The sequence below is a fragment of the Amphiura filiformis genome, chromosome 2 (assembly GCF_039555335.1).
Source record: "Amphiura filiformis chromosome 2, Afil_fr2py, whole genome shotgun sequence".
Classification (NCBI taxonomy): Eukaryota; Metazoa; Echinodermata; class Ophiuroidea; order Amphilepidida; family Amphiuridae; genus Amphiura; species Amphiura filiformis.
This window is the reverse complement of record NC_092629.1, coordinates 31,871,973-31,893,416: the sequence shown is the minus strand read 5'-3', so window position 1 is coordinate 31,893,416 and position 21,444 is coordinate 31,871,973. Positions and strand designations below refer to the sequence as shown.

The following is a 21,444-nucleotide window of genomic DNA, read 5'->3' as shown; positions in this document are numbered from 1 at the left end:
TAAAGAAATTTTTATTAATATGCTCTCTATGCTTCCCACGAGGGATCAAAGCTCATGGGGCCAAAATTAAAAATTGTTGTGTCGTTTCGTATACCTCGAAGTCAATTTTCATCTAGTCCTCAGTTTGGGAGTTACAAAGTAGATCGGGGAAATTGCTTTAATTTATTATTCATTCATTTATTGTTGTAATAATGTTATCATTAAAAATATTTTTAATAATTAATTCATGAAATAACAATAATTGCTCTTTTATTATCTGTTTTTATTTTAGTAAAACATTTACAATATTTTGTACGCACAAAAAACAATTTTCCCGATAGATCAAAGGGCAAAGTGCCCAAAAGGTGCAAAAACTGTCCCACAATGCATTGTATTTAATGCCGATTTGGCTTAAAAAATATAGCCCATGCAATGCACATAATATATCAAATCATATTCACAATGCACCGAGTCAATCGTGACTTGTCTGACTGTCTCAAATTACTCCTCTAGGCAAACGAAATAGGAAACATTTTTGAGAAATATGTATATAACTTCAGAATCGGTTGAAATTAGTAGTGGTCAAAAGTTAAGCATTTACATATTTCTATTGGACTTTAGCTGCATTCACTGTGAAGGGGAACATGGCAATAGAAATTGCATGACATTTCTTATGTTTATGTGAGTAATCGCACTCCTAACAGCTCCTAACACACAGCGCCATGTACTGTATCCCCGGTGCTGCGCGATGATCCCGTTGCCATGAAAAACCAGTGGTTCATCACGTTTTGACCGTGACAGAGTCGTAGTATACTATGATATCATGGTGATAGTACTTATATACACTCGGTGTGCATTGAGGTTAATTTGCATGTTGGTATTTTCGTATTTGCATAATGTTAGGAGAAAATAACCCGTTCATTTGATGAAGGTATCCAAGGCTGTATTTAACAGATTGGTACTGGCGTCTGCTCCGGATTGATACTTGCATGGGATCTGTGTTTAGGGCTTAGGGGGCTCTCATTTTCTTCGGAAAGGGGGTGGTCCCAATTATACGGAGGGGGGGGGGGGGAGGTTTTAAAGAAAAACAAATTGATGACCAAAATATAGAGAGTCACAAATGACCACAGATAGTGTGTTTAATTTATTCAAAAGACTGATTTCAATAAAATTTTAGCCTAGGGTAAGTAGGTGTATCGGTGAGGGGGGGTCGCAATTTCATTGACGCTCACTTTTTGTAAATTTGGATCCCCACATCCAAAGAAAATTCTAACCATAGGTGGTATAATATTTAGGCCTACTTTCGTTTGTTTGTTTAAATGGTCGTTCCGTGCGAGACACGCTTGGGTCTTGATATGACCAAGCTCAAACAAAATGTTGAAGCCAGGCTAAAGAGCATTGGCCTACAGAAAAATAGGAGGCACGTGTGTTTTGGGCATCTTGCAATATTATACTTCATAAAAGGCACAGAAAAACAATAGGAAAACGGTGGCAAATAGTATGCACAATTTCCTGCTCGCTGTTGTCACGTTTTTAGACAATATTTCTGTGTTTTTAAACTATGCCACAGAATTAAGCCTATGCGGTTTCCAAATTCCAAAATGATCTGGCCTGTCATTGTGTGTCAGGTAATGGATGGGGGCATTTTAAAGGTACGCGGCCCTACATGGGTTTCAGGGGGTTGGTTTGGAGTTTAAAGGGTACATGTTGGAGTTTCGTAGATGTCATGGGGTTTAAGGGCATGTGTTGTGGTTTACAGCTACAGGTACAGGTTGGGGATTTAGGGCAGGGCCTTCATATTGGGGTTTAAGGGTAGGCCTACAGGTTGGGTTTGGGTTTTAAAGGCAAGCCTGACTTTAGGTTAGAGTTTTAAAGGTACATATGTTGGGGTTAGGCCTACGTATAGGTCTACAGTTTGGGGACAAGGGCCTACATGTTGGGGTTTAGGGAAGGGTAGGCCTACAGGTTGGGTTTGGGTTTAAAGGGCAGGTCTGACTTGTGGGAGTTTTTAAGGTACACGTACATGTTGGGGTTTAAGGGTAAATGTTGGGCTCTAAGGGTATGCCTACGTTTGGGGGTTAAGGGTACGTGTCGGGGTTTAAGGGTACATGCGGTTGGGCTTTAAGGGTACATGTTTGTATGTTGGGTTTCAGGGACTGGTTGGGGTTCAAGGCAGTTCAGGTTGGGTTTAAGGATAGGCCTTGGCCTACGTGTTGGGGTTTAAAGGTGCAGTTTGGGGAATAATGGTACCTACGTGTTGGGGTTTAAGGGTAGGCCTACAGGTTGGGTTTGGGTTTAAAGGGTAGGTCTGACTTGTTGGACATATAGGTACATATAGTTTGGGGACCAGGGCCTACATGTTGGGGGGGTTAAGGAAGGGTACAGGTAGGTTGGGTTTGGGTTTAACGGTTAGGGCTAACTTGTTGGGGATTTTAAAGGTACATAGTTTGGGTTTAAGGGTAAGTGTTGGGGTTTAAGGTTAGTCCTGCGTTTTGGAGGTTAAGGGTACGTGTTAGGGTTTAAGGGTACAAGTAGTTAGGCTTTAAGGGTACGTGTTTGTTGGGTTTAAGGGTACTGTTTGGGGTTTAAGGTAATTCAGGTTGGGTTTTTAGGGTACGGATTCTAGGTTTAATGGCATGTTGGGGATGGGCTGGGTTTTCATTTGTATCCATCAATTTTGTTTGTGGAAGTCATAGTACTTCCATTGGCCTCCAAACACCCATTATTGATCTGATATATTGCTTCCTTCTTGAATGCCTGTCTTTAACAAGTTTGATGGTCACTTTCTCTTTGAATTTCAATTAACAATACATTCCACATTTATTTATGAAATGTTTGTAATTTAAACCAAAATTCATGACTTTTCAAGGCAGTACAGGACACGCATTATGAAAGCACAAGCCTTACGAAACTACAATGCTGAAAGTGGTTTTGGAATATAACATAATTATTTTTGATTTAGCAAACACATAACACATTTTATGATTTAGAATTAATTATTTCATGATAGTGACCCAATAGTGATGTCAAAATAGACATATCACATCCAGTCTCCTCCCTGAACTTTTCCATGATTTTTGTGCCTTTTTCAAAAAAAAAAAAAATATGTCATGAATTTTGCCGACATATTGCAACACTGGTGAATATATTTATAACCCTGATGATAGTCATGATACCTGGTAAGAGACAGTAAAACATGCAATAATTACACTGGCTAATGTTTAATTTCTCTCTTGAACTGTTTATTATTATAGCATCATAATAGAACACTTAAAATTGAAATACTAAAAGTTACATAATTTCTCGTTTACATACAATAATAGCAATCATGTACTTGTGCAATTATTAGAACCACTCAACCATCTGTTTTATGCATGTCACAATATACATACACATGCAATTTACTAACAATATTTTTCTTTGTTCCCATCAAACAAATTTGGTTTGGTACACAAACTCAGTCAAGTAATAGATAACTTTATTTTTCTATAAATGATATTTAATGTAACTGGTATGTTTTCAATTGACTATGATTTATATTTTCATTTAATTTATTATATTTAAGGGGGTACTACACCCCTGCCCAATTTTGTGCCTATTTTTGCATTTTTCTCAAAAATTATAGAGCATTGGTGACAAGTAAGATATGTATATTATAGGGGCAAGGACTACAACTGCTACACAAAAAACACAAAAATAGGCAAAAAAAATTGGTTAGGGGTGTAGTACCCCCTTAAAGGGACTGTGCATTCTCAGATATGCATAATGGGCTAGTATTCCAGTTGAAATCCACAGGGGAGTATATTTTTCAAATGTAACTGCCTAACTGGTCAGGGTTTATCATTTTGAAACCCATACTCCCCTGTATTATGGCTTTACCCAGCTTTACCTATATCTTCCACAGCTGGAGTGAGTATTTCAAATGAAGTTACCCAATGGTTTATTCTATTCAAAACTCATACTCCCTCTTTGAAAGACTTTAGCTAAATCTTCCACAGGGGTGGTGTGGATTTTAAATGGAATGGCCCAAAAGTTACTAATCCAAGATAAAAGTATACATTTTTGGAAAGGAAATTATCTAAATATAAATACAAATTTGGGGTGAAAAGAACAATTTTGAAGAAAATAAGAAAAAACCTCATGATTTTGCCTAAAATTGTTTGGAACACACTATAGGAAGGAAAAATCCAAAATTTGGATTTTGTGTTTTTTGTAACCTAGACTCGCGCTTAGGCCTTATTTTGAATTATTGACCAAATAAGACGAAAATTCAAAAATTCAAAAATAAGACTAATATCCAAATCATGAAAAACCGTTCCATGAATGGAGTGTCTAATTACAAAAAAAAAAACCCATGAAATCCAAATTTGGGTACAGTGTGTTCCAAATAATTTAAGGCAAAACAATGTGCTTTTTTGAAGTTTCTTCAAAAAAATACTTTTTGCATAACAAAAATATATACTTGCATTAAATTTTGTTTAATTTAAAGTTACAGCACTTTTAATTAATGCATTTCTGAGAATACACAGTCCCTTAATATGACACTTTGAATAAAACTTACTTTTAATCATATATGGCAGATTTATCCAAGATTCTCACTCTGACTTGATGCTCATTCATTTGAAACAAAAAATGTTGGGGGGAGGGGGGCTCAAATTAAATTTTAACAGGGGTGTGCTGATGGCAATCTGAAACCCCTACCCATCTTAAGGGATTTTTTTTACCTAAAAACTGCTGATTTGACAATTTTTTTTAAATCAGGTCATATTGTAACATTTGCTGAGGAGAACAACCTCATGTTTTTCAAAACTTAACACACAATGTTCACAATACTCTCCATACAAGGCGTGCGGGACCGACACCAGTCACATTTGAAGGAGTGGCTCACATTGGCGGCTTATGTGCTGGTATTATACAGTGATTTTCTTTTTATTGCATCATTTGCTCAGGCCAAATTTAAAAGAGGACATATCTGACAGTGAAAACTAACATTTTGTGGAAAAGAAGTTAAATTATATCTCTAATGGAAATGTTATAATGTTGCAATGTGGGTAGCTGTAAGGGCTATCTAGAAACACATTACATTTAACTTTTTGCTAATTTCAATCTGCAATTCTTTTTATTCTTCTTACACAATCTGTGTTTTGCTAAACATGTAATAAACTTTTGTTAAAATGTGAAAATACTATGTGATATTAAAGCTTGAATCTAAAATGGTGCTTGGTACTAGTAAATATATTTTTCGTTAATATTAATATAATTATTGCATAAAGAATTATTGTATAAAGAATTCCAGCTGACAAAAAAGTTTTCTCACACAATAATTAATGTTTTGGAATTTTCCAAGAAATGGCTATGTAAAATGTAAATCTTTTAAAATTTGAACATAATGTTGCATGGTATCAAAAATTACACGTAAAGATGTACAAGCACTTGATCATTGTCATTCTTGGCTCACATGTTCTTTGGAAAGTTGCAATATAACATATTGCACAACACAAAGAATTAAAGCTGGAAAGCTTACAAAAATCAAAGTTTTCTTGGACAAAATGTTGCTTCAAATATTGCCATGAATGCAAAGTTTTAACTTTAAAAATTAAAACATTAAACATAATATAGCACAGTATAAAAATTAGAAGCTCTAAGCTTAATCATGTATTTCTTGGGTTTTTGAAAGTTTAACATATTGCGTAAAGAATTAAATCTGTTAATTGTATAGCTATCCAATTTCTGCAATCCATGTTAAGTTTCTTACAATTCAGGCACTGTGTATCAAAGTAAAGGCAGATCAAATGTTATATTCACTCACGTTTTTCACCTTCAGTGCAAGCATGAGTAACATAATACCATCGTATAAAATAGATCAGAGGACTGAATTGAATGAGATACACAAACTTTACGAAGGGGTGAGCAAGTGTGACAAAAGTGCCTGTTAATCAAACTTGGAATGAGTTGTTGATGTGTGCATTGTGTGATCAATCACTCATTTCTTTGCATCCAGCCAACCGAATTAAAATAAAATTTGTGTATAATGTGCACAATGAGCTACCCACTGCTTTTAAAATATTTTGATGATATTGTCTATTTCTGGAGATGTTTTCTGGGACACCCTGTACTGTGAGAATATAATTATAATAATTTGCATCCCTTTCAGTGTTTGACTTTGCTAATTCCAGCCTAATTGGAGTTAGCTGAAAGTTATGAAAGTTCCATGTCTGAATTTCATTGCTGTGTTAATGAAAATTGATCAAGAAACCATTACATTCAAACCAATTTTTTTACCCAAATTATTTTTGGCAACAACAAAAACATTCTTCAGTAAAAATTTTTATTTTTAAAAAACTAGATATACGCTGGCGAAGTTACGTAATTAATCGGATTAACTACCATAGCAATAGGTGCAAACAATTTTGAATATACCGCGCTGCACTACAAGCAGGTTGCACTCATCACCTGTCGTCAATCATATAGTAGATTGAATACAATACCGCTCTTTTCAAAGAGACTAATCTTACAGGTGCAAGTGATTAGCATTTCTTTGACATCTATGGTTCAATGCAGAGGTACCGCATGAACGTAGTAGTGCAGCGCGATATAATCAAAAATTGTTTGTACCTATTGCTATGGTAGTTAATCCGATTATTACGTAACTTCGCCAGCGTATAGATATCTAGGACCATTTACTTTTTAAAATTTTGATCAACTTCACCAAAAAAAAAAAATGAAAATTGAGCGAAAAATCAGGCTTTTTTTCATGTTTTTTTTTTCGGCAAAATTGAGCATTTTTCAACCAGTTTTGGTAAAAATTTCTCAAAGTTGGTCAAAATTTAAAAAAATGAATAAAACATAGGATTTTAAAATTAATTTTGTAAAGAATTTTCTTGGTACAATGCCCATGAAAATTTGGGTAAAATTGTTTTTTTATTTTCTCCATAACTGAGCATTTTGCCCAAATTTGACCTCGCATATGAATTCATCAAGTCTTTGTCATTTTAAAAGACCAAAATTTAGCAGTTATGAGGCCCATAATTCCCTGAGGGTTAAGACCAACCTTAAGAATTATTTTTTTTACTGTTATGTGACTATATGGTAATACCAGTTATATTCACCAGATAGCCAGCTCACATAAAAATCATCACTTCAAATCACAGATGTTCCAATATCTGTGTTCAAATACAATGTTAACAGCTCTCCTAGCAATCATGCTAGAGAATGATTTGACCACTCGCCTAGCATCATACTAGAGAGTGAGTAACCACTCCCCTTTAAAATCTAGACGACAAAGCCTGTCACAAGGATCCATGATTGGCCCTGTTACATGTATGTCATTCACCATAATATTATACACTTGTCAATCAAGAAACCTCTCTATATGTTACGGTGATGACATTCAGTTATACAGATATTTTAATGTATCTTATCCAAACTCCATGAAAACAGCCTCATCTAGCATCACTGAATAAAACACTGGATGACCATAAAATCTCTGGAAGCTAAATGATGAGGAGATAGAGTTTTCTATTGGCGCATCAAATTATCATACACATAGCTTATCTCCTGCTATGCTAACAGTTGGCGATGATTCCATCAATCCAGCTCTGCAATCCAGTATGCAACCTCTGTGTTATATTTGATACACAGATGACAGTGGCTGCACATATCATATACATTGTATCCCTGTAATCTATTATAAATTAGCAACTACATAAAATATCAATTGGTTTCAAGGACCATGGCATCTACTATCTGGTGGTTTGTGCCTTGATCTTGTCCCAAATGGACTATGGCAATGGATTGTTATTAAGTTCCAATAATGACATCCAAAGACTTCAGGGCAGTTCTTATTTGCTGCATTCTTGATTCTCTATACTCTCTTGTTCTTTGTGTTGTTGCCTGTTAAAAGGCTGCTTCAATCTGCAAACTATTGAAGGAATCCTTACTCCTTAGACAGTGCTAGTGCCTGCAGAAAAGTTATTAATGAGAATAACATGAATATTAATAATAATTAACACAACATTTTCAGACCTTCCTTTTATTTAAGAAATAAAGGGTAATGCATTATCCTTTACACCCAAATAATGTGTCCTCACCCATTATTTAGACGTTTTACTGCCAAGGACACATTATTTGCGTGTAAAGGATAATGCTGCACCCTTTATTTCTATTCTATTACCAGAAAATAGTGCGATTTAAAGAGAAAATATCATTTTTTGGCACAAATATTTTCAGTTGTTTACTTCAAGGTGGAGCGTGTATCGCGGAAATATTGCACAGCGTAATGCTGTGCGTAGAGTGTGTTACGGCGCTTGACCCATTATTGCAGAATAATGGGCTCTCATGTGACGTGTTTTAACAAATCACAGTGCGCGATTTTGAATAATGGGTCGTAAGAGTAATAGAATTATAAATAAGTCACAGAATTTTTAAAAATTATATACGGTAGATATTTAAGGTGGCAAACTTAACTATGGTGTTGTGCACAGAATTGCTTTAAAATTATCGTACAGGATGTGATTTTTCAAAACAGCTTCTTGACTTATGCAAATTCACAAAATCCCATTTAAACACTTTTCTTTGCTGATTTAAGTTAAATGAACATTTGGATTTGACATAGCTAGCTATTGTATCTGTAAGGTGTAGTATTTGAGTTAGCTATCTGAAAATACATATAGACAAAATGCCACCTAAAATGGTCAATATGTTCTATGTACGTCTTTCATAAGGCGAGTTAGATGGTAGCATGAACTAGCAGCATTTGCATTCGAATATTGAGACAAGTAAAGCTGACACACATGAGGAATGGTATTGGTTTTATTAAGGAAATCCCAATGATTGATATAAGTAGTGTCATTTCCACCCCATTTGCATGATGTTTTTTGGGAGGGTTAAAATGGCAAAACTATTGCTTAGATATATTAAAAAATAAATCAAGAAATATCAAGAAATAATTGCAAATTTTCATTTATGAAACTTGCAAATCTAAGCTAAACTTATTTAACATTCGGCCGAAAATTCTGCCCAAAACATATAGTGTAAACCTTAACTCACCTCTAGGAAGATCAATTGCAAAACATCAGATGCCCTGACACCCGAACTCGCAGCCAATGGCTTCACATGTTCATTTACTTCATGAAGTTTGCACCATTCTTTAAAATATAAAACACAAAAAACATAAATGTTACATGTGGGTAAAATATAGAAGATTAAAATTGTGCTTTACAAGATACCCATGAACACCGCAACTTTGTCACAGGTGGGATAGGATAGTAAAGATGATTTGATTTAAACAATACAACATTCCTTGTATACCACAACTTTGTCACGGGTGGGAAGGGACACCTAAATCATAATTTTAATTGTGCTATACAACATTCCTTGTATACCACAACTTTGTCACAGGAGGGACAGGACACTAGAAATAATTTACATTATAGCACAATAGATAGTGTCCTGTTCCACCCATGATAAAGTTGTAGTATACATGGGAGTGTTGTATAGCTCAATGGAAATCATCTTTGTGCTCTGTTCCACCCATGATAAAGTTGTAGTATACATGGGAGTGTTGAATAGCTCAATGGAAATCATCTTTGTGCTCTGTTCCACCCATGATAAAGTTGTAGTATACATGGGAGTGTTGTATAGCTCAATGGAAATCATCTTTGTGCTCTGTTCCACCCATGATAAAGTTGTAATATACATGGGAGTGTTGTATAGCTCAATGGAAATCATCTTTGTGCTCTGTTCCACCCATGATAAAGTTGTAGTATACATGGGAGTGTTGTATAGCTCAATGGAAATCATCTATAGTACTCTGTTCCACCCATGATAAAGTTGTAGTATACATGGGAGTGTTGTATAGCTCAATGGAAATCATCTATAGTACTCTGTTCCACCCATGATAAAGTTGTAGTATACATGGGAGTGTTGTATAGCTCAATGGAAATCATCTACAGTACTCTGTTCCACCCATGATAAAGTTGTAGTATACATGGGAGTGTTGTATAGCTCAATGGAAATCATCTATAGTACTCTGTTCCACCCATGATAAAGTTGTAGTATACATGGGAGTGTTGAATAGCTCAATGGAAATCATCTTTGTGCTCTGTTCCACCCATGATAAAGTTGTAGTATACATGGGAGTGTTGTATAGCTCAATGGAAATCATCTACAGTACTCTGTTCCACCCATGATAAAGTTGTAGTATACATGGGAGTGTTGTATAGCTCAATGGAAATCATCTACAGTACTCTGTTCCACCCATGATAAAGTTGTAGTATACATGGGAGTGTTGTATAGCTCAATGGAAATCATCTTTGTACTCTGTTCCACCCATGATAAAGTTGTAGTATACATGGGAGTGTTGTATAGCTCAATGGAAATCATCTTTGTGCTCTGTTCCACCCATGATAAAGTTGTAGTATACATGGGAGTGTTGTATAGCTCAATGGAAATCATCTTTGTACTCTGTTCCACCCATGATAAAGTTGTAGTATACATGGGAGTGTTGTATAGCTCAATGGAAATCATCTACAGTACTCTGTTCCACCCATGATAAAGTTGTAGTATACATGGGAGTGTTGTATAGCTCAATGGAAATCATCTATAGTACTCTGTTCCACCCATGATAAAGTTGTAGTATACATGGGAGTGTTGAATAGCTCAATGGAAATCATCTTTGTGCTCTGTTCCACCCATGATAAAGTTGTAGTATACATGGGAGTGTTGTATAGCTCAATGGAAATCATCTACAGTACTCTGTTCCACCCATGATAAAGTTGTAGTATACATGGGAGTGTTGTATAGCTCAATGGAAATCATCTACAGTACTCTGTTCCACCCATGATAAAGTTGTAGTATACATGGGAGTGTTGTATAGCTCAATGGAAATCATCTTTGTACTCTGTTCCACCCATGATAAAGTTGTAGTATACATGGGAGTGTTGTATAGCTCAATGGAAATCATCTTTGTGCTCTGTTCCACCCATGATAAAGTTGTAGTATACATGGGAGTGTTGTATAGCTCAATGGAAATCATCTTTGTACTCTGTTCCACCCATGATAAAGTTGTAGTATACATGGGAGTGTTGTATAGCTCAATGGAAATCATCTTTGTGCTCTGTTCCACCCATGATAAAGTTGTAGTATACATGGGAGTGTTGTATAGCTCAATGGAAATCATCTATAGTACTCTGTTCCACCCATGATAAAGTTGTAGTATACATGGGAGTGTTGTATAGCTCAATGGAAATCATCTTTGTACTCTGTTCCACCCATGATAAAGTTGTAGTATACATGGGAGTGTTGTATAGCTCAATGGAAATCATCTACAGTACTCTGTTCCACCCATGATAAAGTTGTAGTATACATGGGAGTGTTGTATAGCTCAATGGAAATCATCTACAGTACTCTGTTCCACCCATGATAAAGTTGTAGTATACATGGGAGTGTTGTATAGCTCAATGGAAATCATCTTTGTACTCTGTTCCACCCATGATAAAGTTGTAGTATACATGGGAGTGTTGTATAGCTCAATGGAAATCATCTTTGTACTCTGTTCCACCCATGATAAAGTTGTAGTATACATGGGAGTGTTGAATAGCTCAATGGAAATCATCTTTGTGCTCTGTTCCACCCATGATAAAGTTGTAGTATACATGGGAGTGTTGTATAGCACAATGGAAATCATCTATAGTACTCTGTTCCACCCATGATAAAGTTGTAGCATACATGGGAGTGTTGTATAGCTCAATGGAAATCATCTATAGTACTCTGTTCCACCCATGATAAAGTTGTAGTATACATGGGAGTGTTGTATAGCTCAATGGAAATCATCTTTGTGCTCTGTTCCACCCATGATAAAGTTGTAGTATACATGGGAGGGTTGTATGATAAAGTTGTAGTATACATGGGAGGGTTGTATGATAAAGTTGTAGTATACATGGCAGTGTTGTATAGCTCAATGGAAATCATCTTTGTGCTCTGTTCCATCCATGATAAAGTTGTAGTATACATGGGAGTGTTGTATAGCTGAATGGAAATCATCTATAGTACACTGTTCCACCCATGATAAAGTTGTAGTATACATGGGAGTGTTGTATAGCTCAATGGAAATCATCTATAGTACTCTGTTCCACCCATGATAAAGTTGTAGTATACATGGGAGTGTTGAATAGCTCAATGGAAATCATCTTTGTGCTCTGTTCCACCCATGATAAAGTTGTAGTATACATGGGAGTGTTGTATAGCTCAATGGAAATCATCTATAGTACTCTGTTCCACCCATGATAAAGTTGTAGTATACATGGGAGTGTTGTATAGCTCAATGGAAATCATCTATAGTACTCTGTTCCACCCATGATAAAGTTGTAGTATACATGGGAGTGTTGTATAGCTCAATGGAAATCATCTACAGTACTCTGTTCCACCCATGATAAAGTTGTAGTATACATGGGAGTGTTGTATAGCTCAATGGAAATCATCTATAGTACTCTGTTCCACCCATGATAAAGTTGTAGTATACATGGGAGTGTTGAATAGCTCAATGGAAATCATCTTTGTGCTCTGTTCCACCCATGATAAAGTTGTAGTATACATGGGAGTGTTGTATAGCTCAATGGAAATCATCTACAGTACTCTGTTCCACCCATGATAAAGTTGTAGTATACATGGGAGTGTTGTATAGCTCAATGGAAATCATCTTTGTACTCTGTTCCACCCATGATAAAGTTGTAGTATACATGGGAGTGTTGTATAGCTCAATGGAAATCATCTTTGTGCTCTGTTCCACCCATGATAAAGTTGTAGTATACATGGGAGTGTTGTATAGCTCAATGGAAATCATCTTTGTACTCTGTTCCACCCATGATAAAGTTGTAGTATACATGGGAGTGTTGTATAGCTCAATGGAAATCATCTACAGTACTCTGTTCCACCCATGATAAAGTTGTAGTATACATGGGAGTGTTGTATAGCTCAATGGAAATCATCTACAGTACTCTGTTCCACCCATGATAAAGTTGTAGTATACATGGGAGTGTTGTATAGCTCAATGGAAATCATCTTTGTACTCTGTTCCACCCATGATAAAGTTGTAGTATACATGGGAGTGTTGTATAGCTCAATGGAAATCATCTTTGTACTCTGTTCCACCCATGATAAAGTTGTAGTATACATGGGAGTGTTGAATAGCTCAATGGAAATCATCTTTGTGCTCTGTTCCACCCATGATAAAGTTGTAGTATACATGGGAGTGTTGTATAGCACAATGGAAATCATCTATAGTACTCTGTTCCACCCATGATAAAGTTGTAGCATACATGGGAGTGTTGTATAGCTCAATGGAAATCATCTTTGTGCTCTGTTCCATCCATGATAAAGTTGTAGTATACATGGGAGTGTTGTATAGCTGAATGGAAATCATCTATAGTACACTGTTCCACCCATGATAAAGTTGTAGTATACATGGGAGTGTTGTATAGCTCAATGGAAATCATCTTTGTGCTCTGTTCCACCTGTGATAAAGTTGCAGCCTAGTATACATGGGAATGTTGTATAGCACAGTGGAAATCATCAATAGTACTCTGTTCCACCTGTAATAAAGTTGTAGTATACATGGGAGTGTTGTCTAACACAATGGAAATCATCTATAGTGTTCAATTCCACCGGTGATAAAGTTGTAGTATACATGGGAGTGTTGTATATCACAATGGAAATCATCTATAATGCTCCGTTCCACCTGTGACAAAGTTGTAGTATACATGGGAGTGTTGTATAGCACAATGGAAATCATCTATAGTGCTCTGTTCCACCTGTGATAAAGTTGTAGTATACATGGGAGTGTTGTATTGCACAATGGAAATCATCTACATGTATAGTACTCTGTTCCACCTGTGATAAAAGTTGTAGTATACATGGGAATGTTGTATAGCACAATGGAAATCATCTATAGTGATAATATTGTTGTACACATGAGAGTGTGGTATACACATGTAGCACAATGGGAATCATGAACTTCAATGTCCTGTTTCACTTGTGAGCATGATAAAGTTGTGGCATACACTAGAGTGTTTATTCTAGTCTTTTGTTGCCTACTGAAAAGTTGAACGAAGATAATTTCTGTTTTCGGTTTCGGGAGTTATGTTAATTTCTGACATGAAAACGTGACATGAGAGAGTTGATGCTAATACAGACAAGAGAAGTGTCTAAATTTTATGGTCGTAAATTAGCGATAAATTGTACGGCTTCAATTGACTTGCGTAGGGTGTATAGGTACTTCCGCCTAGGCGGGAGTGGCTCATGAAAAAAGCCCAGCATAGAAATATACACTAATCAGTGTTGCCACGAATTACGTATACTTGTTCGTGCAATCGCGAAAAAATAGGTCATATGATTATGTAGAGATGAAACAGGGAATTCTTTTCGTCCAAAATACACCTTAAAACTTGTGTGTCCGAGATAGTAACTCAGGGCCCGACTGTAACTCGGGCCCGACTTAGTAACCCGGGGCCTCAACTCGGGACCCGAGATAGTAACTCAGGGTCCAAGATAGTAACTCGGGCCCCGACTTAGTAACTCGATATCTGAGTTAGTAACTCGGGCCCGGATTTAGTATCTTGGGTCCAAGATAGGCCCGAGATAGTATCTCAGACTTAGTAACTCTGGGTCCAAGATAGTACTCTGGGTCCGAGATAGTAACTTGGGGCCTCGACTTAGTAACTCAGGGTCTAAGACAGTAACTCGGGGCCTCGACTTAGTAACTCGGTGCCTCGACTTAGTAACTCGGTGCCTCGACTTAGTAACTCGGGGTCCGAGATAGTAACTCGGGGCCCCGACTTATTAACTCGGGGTCAGAGATAGTAACTTGGGGCCTCGACTTAATAACTTGGGGTCTGAAACAGTAACACGGACCGCGAGATAGTAACTCGGGGTCTGAGATAGTAATTCAGGGCCCCGACCTAGTAACTCGGGGTCCGAGATAGTAATTCAGGGCCTTGACTTAGTAACTCGGGGTCCGAGATAGTAACTTGGGGCCTCAACTTAGTAACTTGGTATCCGAGATAGTAACACGGACCCTATATAGTAACTCGGGGTCCGAGATAGTAATTCGGGCCCCGGACTTTATAACTCAGGGTCCGGGATAGTAACTCGGGGTCAGAGATAGTAAGTCGGGGCCTCGACTTAGTAACTCGGGGTCTGAGATAGTAACACTGACCCCGAGATAGTAACTCGGGGTCCGAGATAGTAACTTGGGGCCTCGACTTAATAACTCGGGGTCTGAAACAGTAACACGGACCCCGAGATAGTAACTCGGGGTCTGAGATAGTAATTCAGGGCCCCGACTTAGTAACTCGGGGTACGAGGTAGTAACTCGGGGTCCGAGATAGTAATTCGGGGCCTCGACTTAGTAAATTGGGGTCTGAGATAGTAACTCGACCCCGACTTAGTAACTCGGGGTCTGAGATAGTAACTCGGGGCCTCGACTTAGTAACTCGGGGTCCATGATAGTAACTCGGGGCCTCGACTTATTAACTCGGGTCTGAGATAGTAACACGCACCCAGAGATTGTAACTCGGGGTCTGAGATAGTAACTCGGGGCCCCGACTTAGTAATTAGGGGTTAGAGATAGTAACTCGGGGCCTCAACTTAGTAACTTGGGGTCTGAGATAGTAACACAGACCCCAAGATAGTACCCAGGGTCCGAGATAGTAACTCAGGCCTCGACTTAGTAACTCGGGTCTGAAATAATAACACGGACCCTGATATTGTAACTTGGGGTCCAAGATAGTAACTCAGGGCCCCGACGTAGTAACTGGGGTCAGAGATAGTAACTCGGGGCCTCGACTTAGTAACTCGGGGTCCGAGATAGTAACTTGGGGCCTCAACTTAGTAACTTGGTATCTGAGATAGTAACACAGACCCAAGATAGGAACTCGGGGTCCGAGATAGTAATTCGGGCCCCGACTTAGTAACTCGGAGTCCGAGATAGTAACTTGGGGCCCGAGATACTAATCGGGGGTCCTGAATTACTATCTCAGACCCCGAGTTACTATCTCGGGTCTGTGTTACTGTTTCAGACCCCGAGTTATTAAGTCGAGGCCCCAAGTTACTATCTCGGACCCTGAGTTAATAAGTCGGGCCCTGAGTTACTATCTCGACCCCGAGTTAATAAGTCAGGGCCTGAGTTACTATCTCAGACCCCGAGTTACTATCTCGGGGTCAGTGTTACTATCTCAGACCCGAGTTACTAAGTCGAAGCCCCAAGTTACTATCTCGGACCCCGAGTTACTAAGTCGAGGCCCCGAGTTACTATCTCTGACCGCCAGTTACTACGTCGGGGCCCTGAGTTACTATCTTGGACCCCGAGTTACAATCTCCGGGTCCGTGTTATTATCTCAGACCCGAGTTACTAAGTCGACGCCCGAGTTACTATCTCGGACCCCGGGTTACTATCTCGGGGTCCGTGTTACTATCTCAGACCCAAGTTACTAAGTTGAGGCCCCGAGTTACTATCTCTAACCCCCAATTACTAAGTCGGGGCCCCGAGTTACTATCTCGGACCCCGAGTTACAATCTCGGGGTGCGTGTTACTATCTCAGACCTGAGTTAATAAGTCGAGGCCCTGAGTTACTATCTCGGACCCCGAGTTACTAAGTCGAGGCCCTGGTTTACTATCTCAGACCCCGAGTTACTAAGTCGGGGCCCGAGTTACTATTTCGGACCCCGAGTTACTAAGTTGGGGCCCTAAGTTACTAAGTTGGGCCCCCAAGTTAGTAACTCAGACCCGAGTTACTATCTCGTTGTCCGTGTTACTATCTCAGACCCCGAGTTACTAAGTTGAAGCCCTGAGTTACTATCTCGGTACCCGAGTTACTAAGTTGGGGCCCCAAGTTACTAAGTTGGGGCCCCAAGTTACTAACTCAGACCCCGAGTTACTATCTCGTTGTCCGTGTTACTATCTCAGACCCCGAGTTACTAAGTTGAGGCCCCGAGTTACTATCTCGGACCCCGAGTTATTATATCTCTGACCCCAAGATATTAAGTCGGAACCCTGAGTTACTATCTAAGGGCCCCGTGTTATTAAGTCGGGGCCCGAGTTACTATATCAGACCCTGAATTAGTATCTCGGGACCTTGAGCTACTATCTCGGATCCCAAAGTAGTATCTCGGGGCCCCGAATTACTATCTCGGACTCCGAGTTACTAAGTCGGGCCCCCGACTTACTATCTCGGACCCTGAGTTACTATCCCGGAGCCCGAGTTATAAAGTCGGGGGCCTGGATTACTATCTCGGACCCCGAGTTACTATCTTGGGGTCCGTGTTACTATTTCAGATACCAAGTTACTAAGTTGAGGCCCCAAGTTACTATCTCAGACCCGAGTTACTAAGTCGAGGTCCGTGTTACTATCTCAGACCCGAGTTACTAAGTCGAGGCCCGAGTTACAATCTTGGACCCCGAGTTAATAAGACGAGGCCCTGAGTTACTATCTCGGACCCCGAGTTAATAAGTCGGGCCCCGAGTTACTATCTCGGACCCCGAGTTAATAAGTCAGGGCCCGAGTTACTATCTCAGACCCCGAGTTACTATCTCGGGGTCAGTGTTACTATCTCAGACCCGAGTTACTAAGTCGAAGCCCCAAGTTACTATCTCGGACCCCGAGTTACTAAGTCGAGGCCCGAGTTACTATCTCTGACCGCCAGTTACTACGTCGGGGCCCTGAGTTACTATCTTGGACCCCGAGTTACAATCTCCGGGTCCGTGTTATTATCTCAGACCTGAGTTACTAAGTCGACGCCCGAGTTACTATCTCGGACCCTGGTTACTATCTCGGGGTCCGTGTTACTATCTCAGACCCCAAGTTACTAAGTTGAGGCCCCGAGTTACTATCTCTAACCCCCAATTACTAAGTCGGGGCCCTGAGTTACTATCTCGGACCCCGAGTTACAATCTCGGGGTGCGTGTTACTATCTCAGACCCGAGTTAATAAGTCGAGGCCCTGAGTTACTATCTCGGACCCCGAGTTACTAAGTCGAGGCCCCGGTTTACTATCTCAGACCCCGAGTTACTAAGTCGGGGCCCGAGATACTCTTTCGGACCCCGAGTTACTAAGTTGGGGCCCTAAGTTACTAAGTTGGGGCCCCCAGTTAGTAAAGCAGCCCCGAGTTACTATCTCGTTGTCCGTGTTACTATCTCAGACCCCGAGTTACTAAGTTGAAGCCCTGAGTTACTATCTCGGTACCCGAGTTACTAAGTTGGGGCCCCAAGTTACTAAGTTGGGGCCCCCCAAGTTACTAACTCAGACCCCGAGTTACTATCTCGTTGTCCGTGTTACTATCTCAGACCCCGAGTTACTAAGTTGAGGCCCCGAGTTACTATCTCGGACCCCGAGTTATTATATCTCTGACCCCAAGATATTAAGTCGGAACCCTGAGTTACTATCTAAGGGCCCCGTGTTATTAAGTCGGGGCCCCGAGTTACTATATCAGACCCTGAATTAGTATCTCGGGACCTTGAGCTACTATCTCGGATCCCAAAGTAGTATCTCGGGGCCCCGAATTACTATCTCGGACTCCGAGTTACTAAGTCGGGCCCCCGACTTACTATCTCGGACCCTGAGTTACTATCCCGGACCCCGAGTTATAAACTCGGGGGCCTGGATTACTATCTCGGACCCCGAGTTACTATCTTGGGGTCCGTGTTACTATTTCAGATACCAAGTTACTAAGTTGAGGCCCCAAGTTACTATCTCAGACCCGAGTTACTAAGTCGAGGTCCGTGTTACTATCTCAGACCCGAGTTACTAAGTCGAGGCCCGAGTTACAATCTTGGACCCCGAGTTAATAAGACGAGGCCCCGAGTTACTATCTCGGACCCCGAGTTACTAAGTCGAGGCCCCAAGTTACTATCTCAGACCCAGAGTTACCAAGTCGGGGCCCGAGTTACTTAAAGTCGAGTTACTATCTCGGGGTCCAAGTTACTGTTTCAGACCCCGAGTTACTAAGTAATTAAGGGCCCAGGGTGTAGACATCACCCTGGGTGTAGACATAATTATTGCACAGTCCCTATAGTATTGTGTTGTCGTGGATACATGGTAGTTGATAAATTACTCGATCAAATCATTTGGATAACAGGATACTACACCCCTGCCCAATTTTGTGCCTATTTTTACATTTTTCTCAAAAATTATAGAGCATTGGTGACAAGTAAGATATGTATTATAGGGGCAAGGACTACAACTGCTACACTGGAAATTTTATTTCAGCACAGACAGCAGTTGTGGAGTTACAGTCAAAAATTAGGGAAAACCAATATTTGATCAATAAATCAATAACTACTTGCCTTGAGTTGCTGAATTTTCAGTGCAGTAGTTATAGTCCTTGTCTCTATAATATACATATCTAGGCCCTATATCTTACTTGTCACCAATGCACTATGATTTTTGAGAAAAACACAAAAATAAGCAAAAAATTGGCTAGGGGTGTAGTACCCCTTAAACATAATAGATCCCACACAATTTAAAACCAACATAACCCAACATCTACAAGAAATCTATAGACTAAAATTTGCATGCATGCGCATATCAACCTAACCGTTTTACTCCTCTAGGACTGTTGGGCAGTATCAAGATCAAGATGATGTGCAAATTCCAAGTTAGACTTCATCATGTTCTTGCTGTCATTGACATATTTGTAGAGACGACTAGAGTCCCCGCTATATGTCGAATGTATGGACTAGGGTAGCCCGAAACATCATGGCCCTGTTCCTTCCTCACTAGGGCCATGAATGCCCTACGTACGTAAAAACGGGGCACCGTGAACTCACGTCGCGGTGATGACGTCACACTGACGGCATCTATTTATAGAAAGAATTCAAAACATTTTCCATCCTCAAATGTGCTCAAAATTTACGAACATGCACCAAATATGTTTTGTTTAAGTCTCATCTTCACGTGAGGAATGGTAGGAAGTGGTATTTATGAGAAAACGTGGTATTTTATGTGTACCCTGGACCAGATATGCTCAGGAGTCTCAGACCTTCGTACGGAGAAGGACAGTGGAAATCAGGGGTAGGCCTACAGCATTAAGGCCCAAAAGTCGGGGTTGTTTTCCTGTGTTTTTCACTCCAGAGCTTGCAGAAAATCCAAATACATGGGGTGAAAATTAAATCTTGGGGGTGAAAAATATTTTGCAGTGTAGTCAGGGGTAGGAGTACGGTCCAAAAGTAGCTAGAGGGTCAGTTTTCACCCCCAAGCTTGCACATATTCCCAATAGAAAAATTAATATTTTTTAAATTTAGGGGGTCATTCACCCCCGCTACCCCTGGTGGAAATCGTAGTGACGGACGTGTGAGTACCTCGGGCTAGGACTAGGGAGCCAATTGTCAAAAGCCGTAACTCACACATATTATACGATACACCTATCGAATGTGTGTCATCGGTCCAGTCATCGGCCTTGTAGGAACCCATGGATTAGGTCCATGTACATACGATGGGTGTACCCGCTAGAGTCCCGGACTAGAGTTTTAAATTATACTATGTAGTATGTACAGTACTCGGAGAACGTGGTTGTGTATATTTTTTCTGTATACGTCGCTATTTATAGAAAGGATAAATCAACTTGAGAAAATATTGTGACTTGCTCAAGTTGTTATACTCGCGTACATACTCACACTGTACAGAGTTGTACAGTATGTACAGTGCAGAAACTATCACAGCTTTAAGTTTTGGTATTAATATTGGTAAGCTTACACTACCATAATTCATTGCAACTGGTAAGAAACTGGACGAAATGTACACTTACTGTTGTTTAAAATGCTTGAATTCCGAAATTACTGGTTAGAAACTGGAACAAAAGTACATTTTTCTATAATACTGTGGTTTAAAATTCAACCGCCGTGTGTGTGACTGTGTGTTAATTAATTTCACTGTGGTGACGAGCTAGATCTATTAATAACATCATTCACGATCTGTACGAGTCGATTATTAAAAAAATGTATGACGCGGATGACGTAGAGTTCATTAATATTCATATATACTACTACGATTTCATCATGAGAGGGGTCTGGCACACGACACCGGGACTGTATCAACCAAAGAGAATAGAACCAAGGAGTACCGACCCCACCATATTTGTGTGTCAATCATGGATGGACGGCAAAATAGTCAGACCCTGAAAATAGTGTACCTTCTTTCGCCATGCGCCACGTTAACTTCGATGTGCATGTTTACGTTTCCGTTGTGCGAGTAGGCTTTTTACCCCTATACTTACAACAATTTCTTCCGACTTTGCAAGACAATGTTCATCACCGGAGCCTCCGTCGAAGAAACCAATGGTCTTCCCAGTTATATCTTGCCAGTCGAAGCCCCTTGGATTGCCTGGCAGCGTGGCAAATGACTGATGCGGGGATACGGTAAATGGATCGCTAAAGGCGAAGGTACGTTGTCGTTCAGGCTTAACTCGATATCCTAA

General features: G+C 39.6%; 1 protein-coding gene and 1 long non-coding RNA gene across 3 annotated transcripts in view; both read right to left on the bottom strand.

Annotated features, from left to right (window-relative positions):
* The window catches only part of LOC140146093 (arginine-binding periplasmic protein-like), a 68,963-nt gene that overhangs the window by 29,350 nt on the left and 18,169 nt on the right, over positions 1-21,444 (bottom strand). For both annotated transcript variants that reach the window (XM_072167845.1, XM_072167846.1), the window contains one exon: positions 21,244-21,440. In XM_072167845.1, the coding sequence (XP_072023946.1) occupies positions 21,244-21,440 (197 nt within the window). The remainder of the gene's footprint in view (positions 1-21,243; positions 21,441-21,444) is intronic.
* LOC140146091 (uncharacterized) lies at positions 7,369-21,031 on the bottom strand. Its single transcript, XR_011858186.1, has 3 exons — positions 20,776-21,031; positions 9,028-9,125; positions 7,369-7,939 (listed from the first exon to the last, which is right to left on the bottom strand). It is a non-coding gene; the product is annotated as an uncharacterized lncRNA (long non-coding RNA).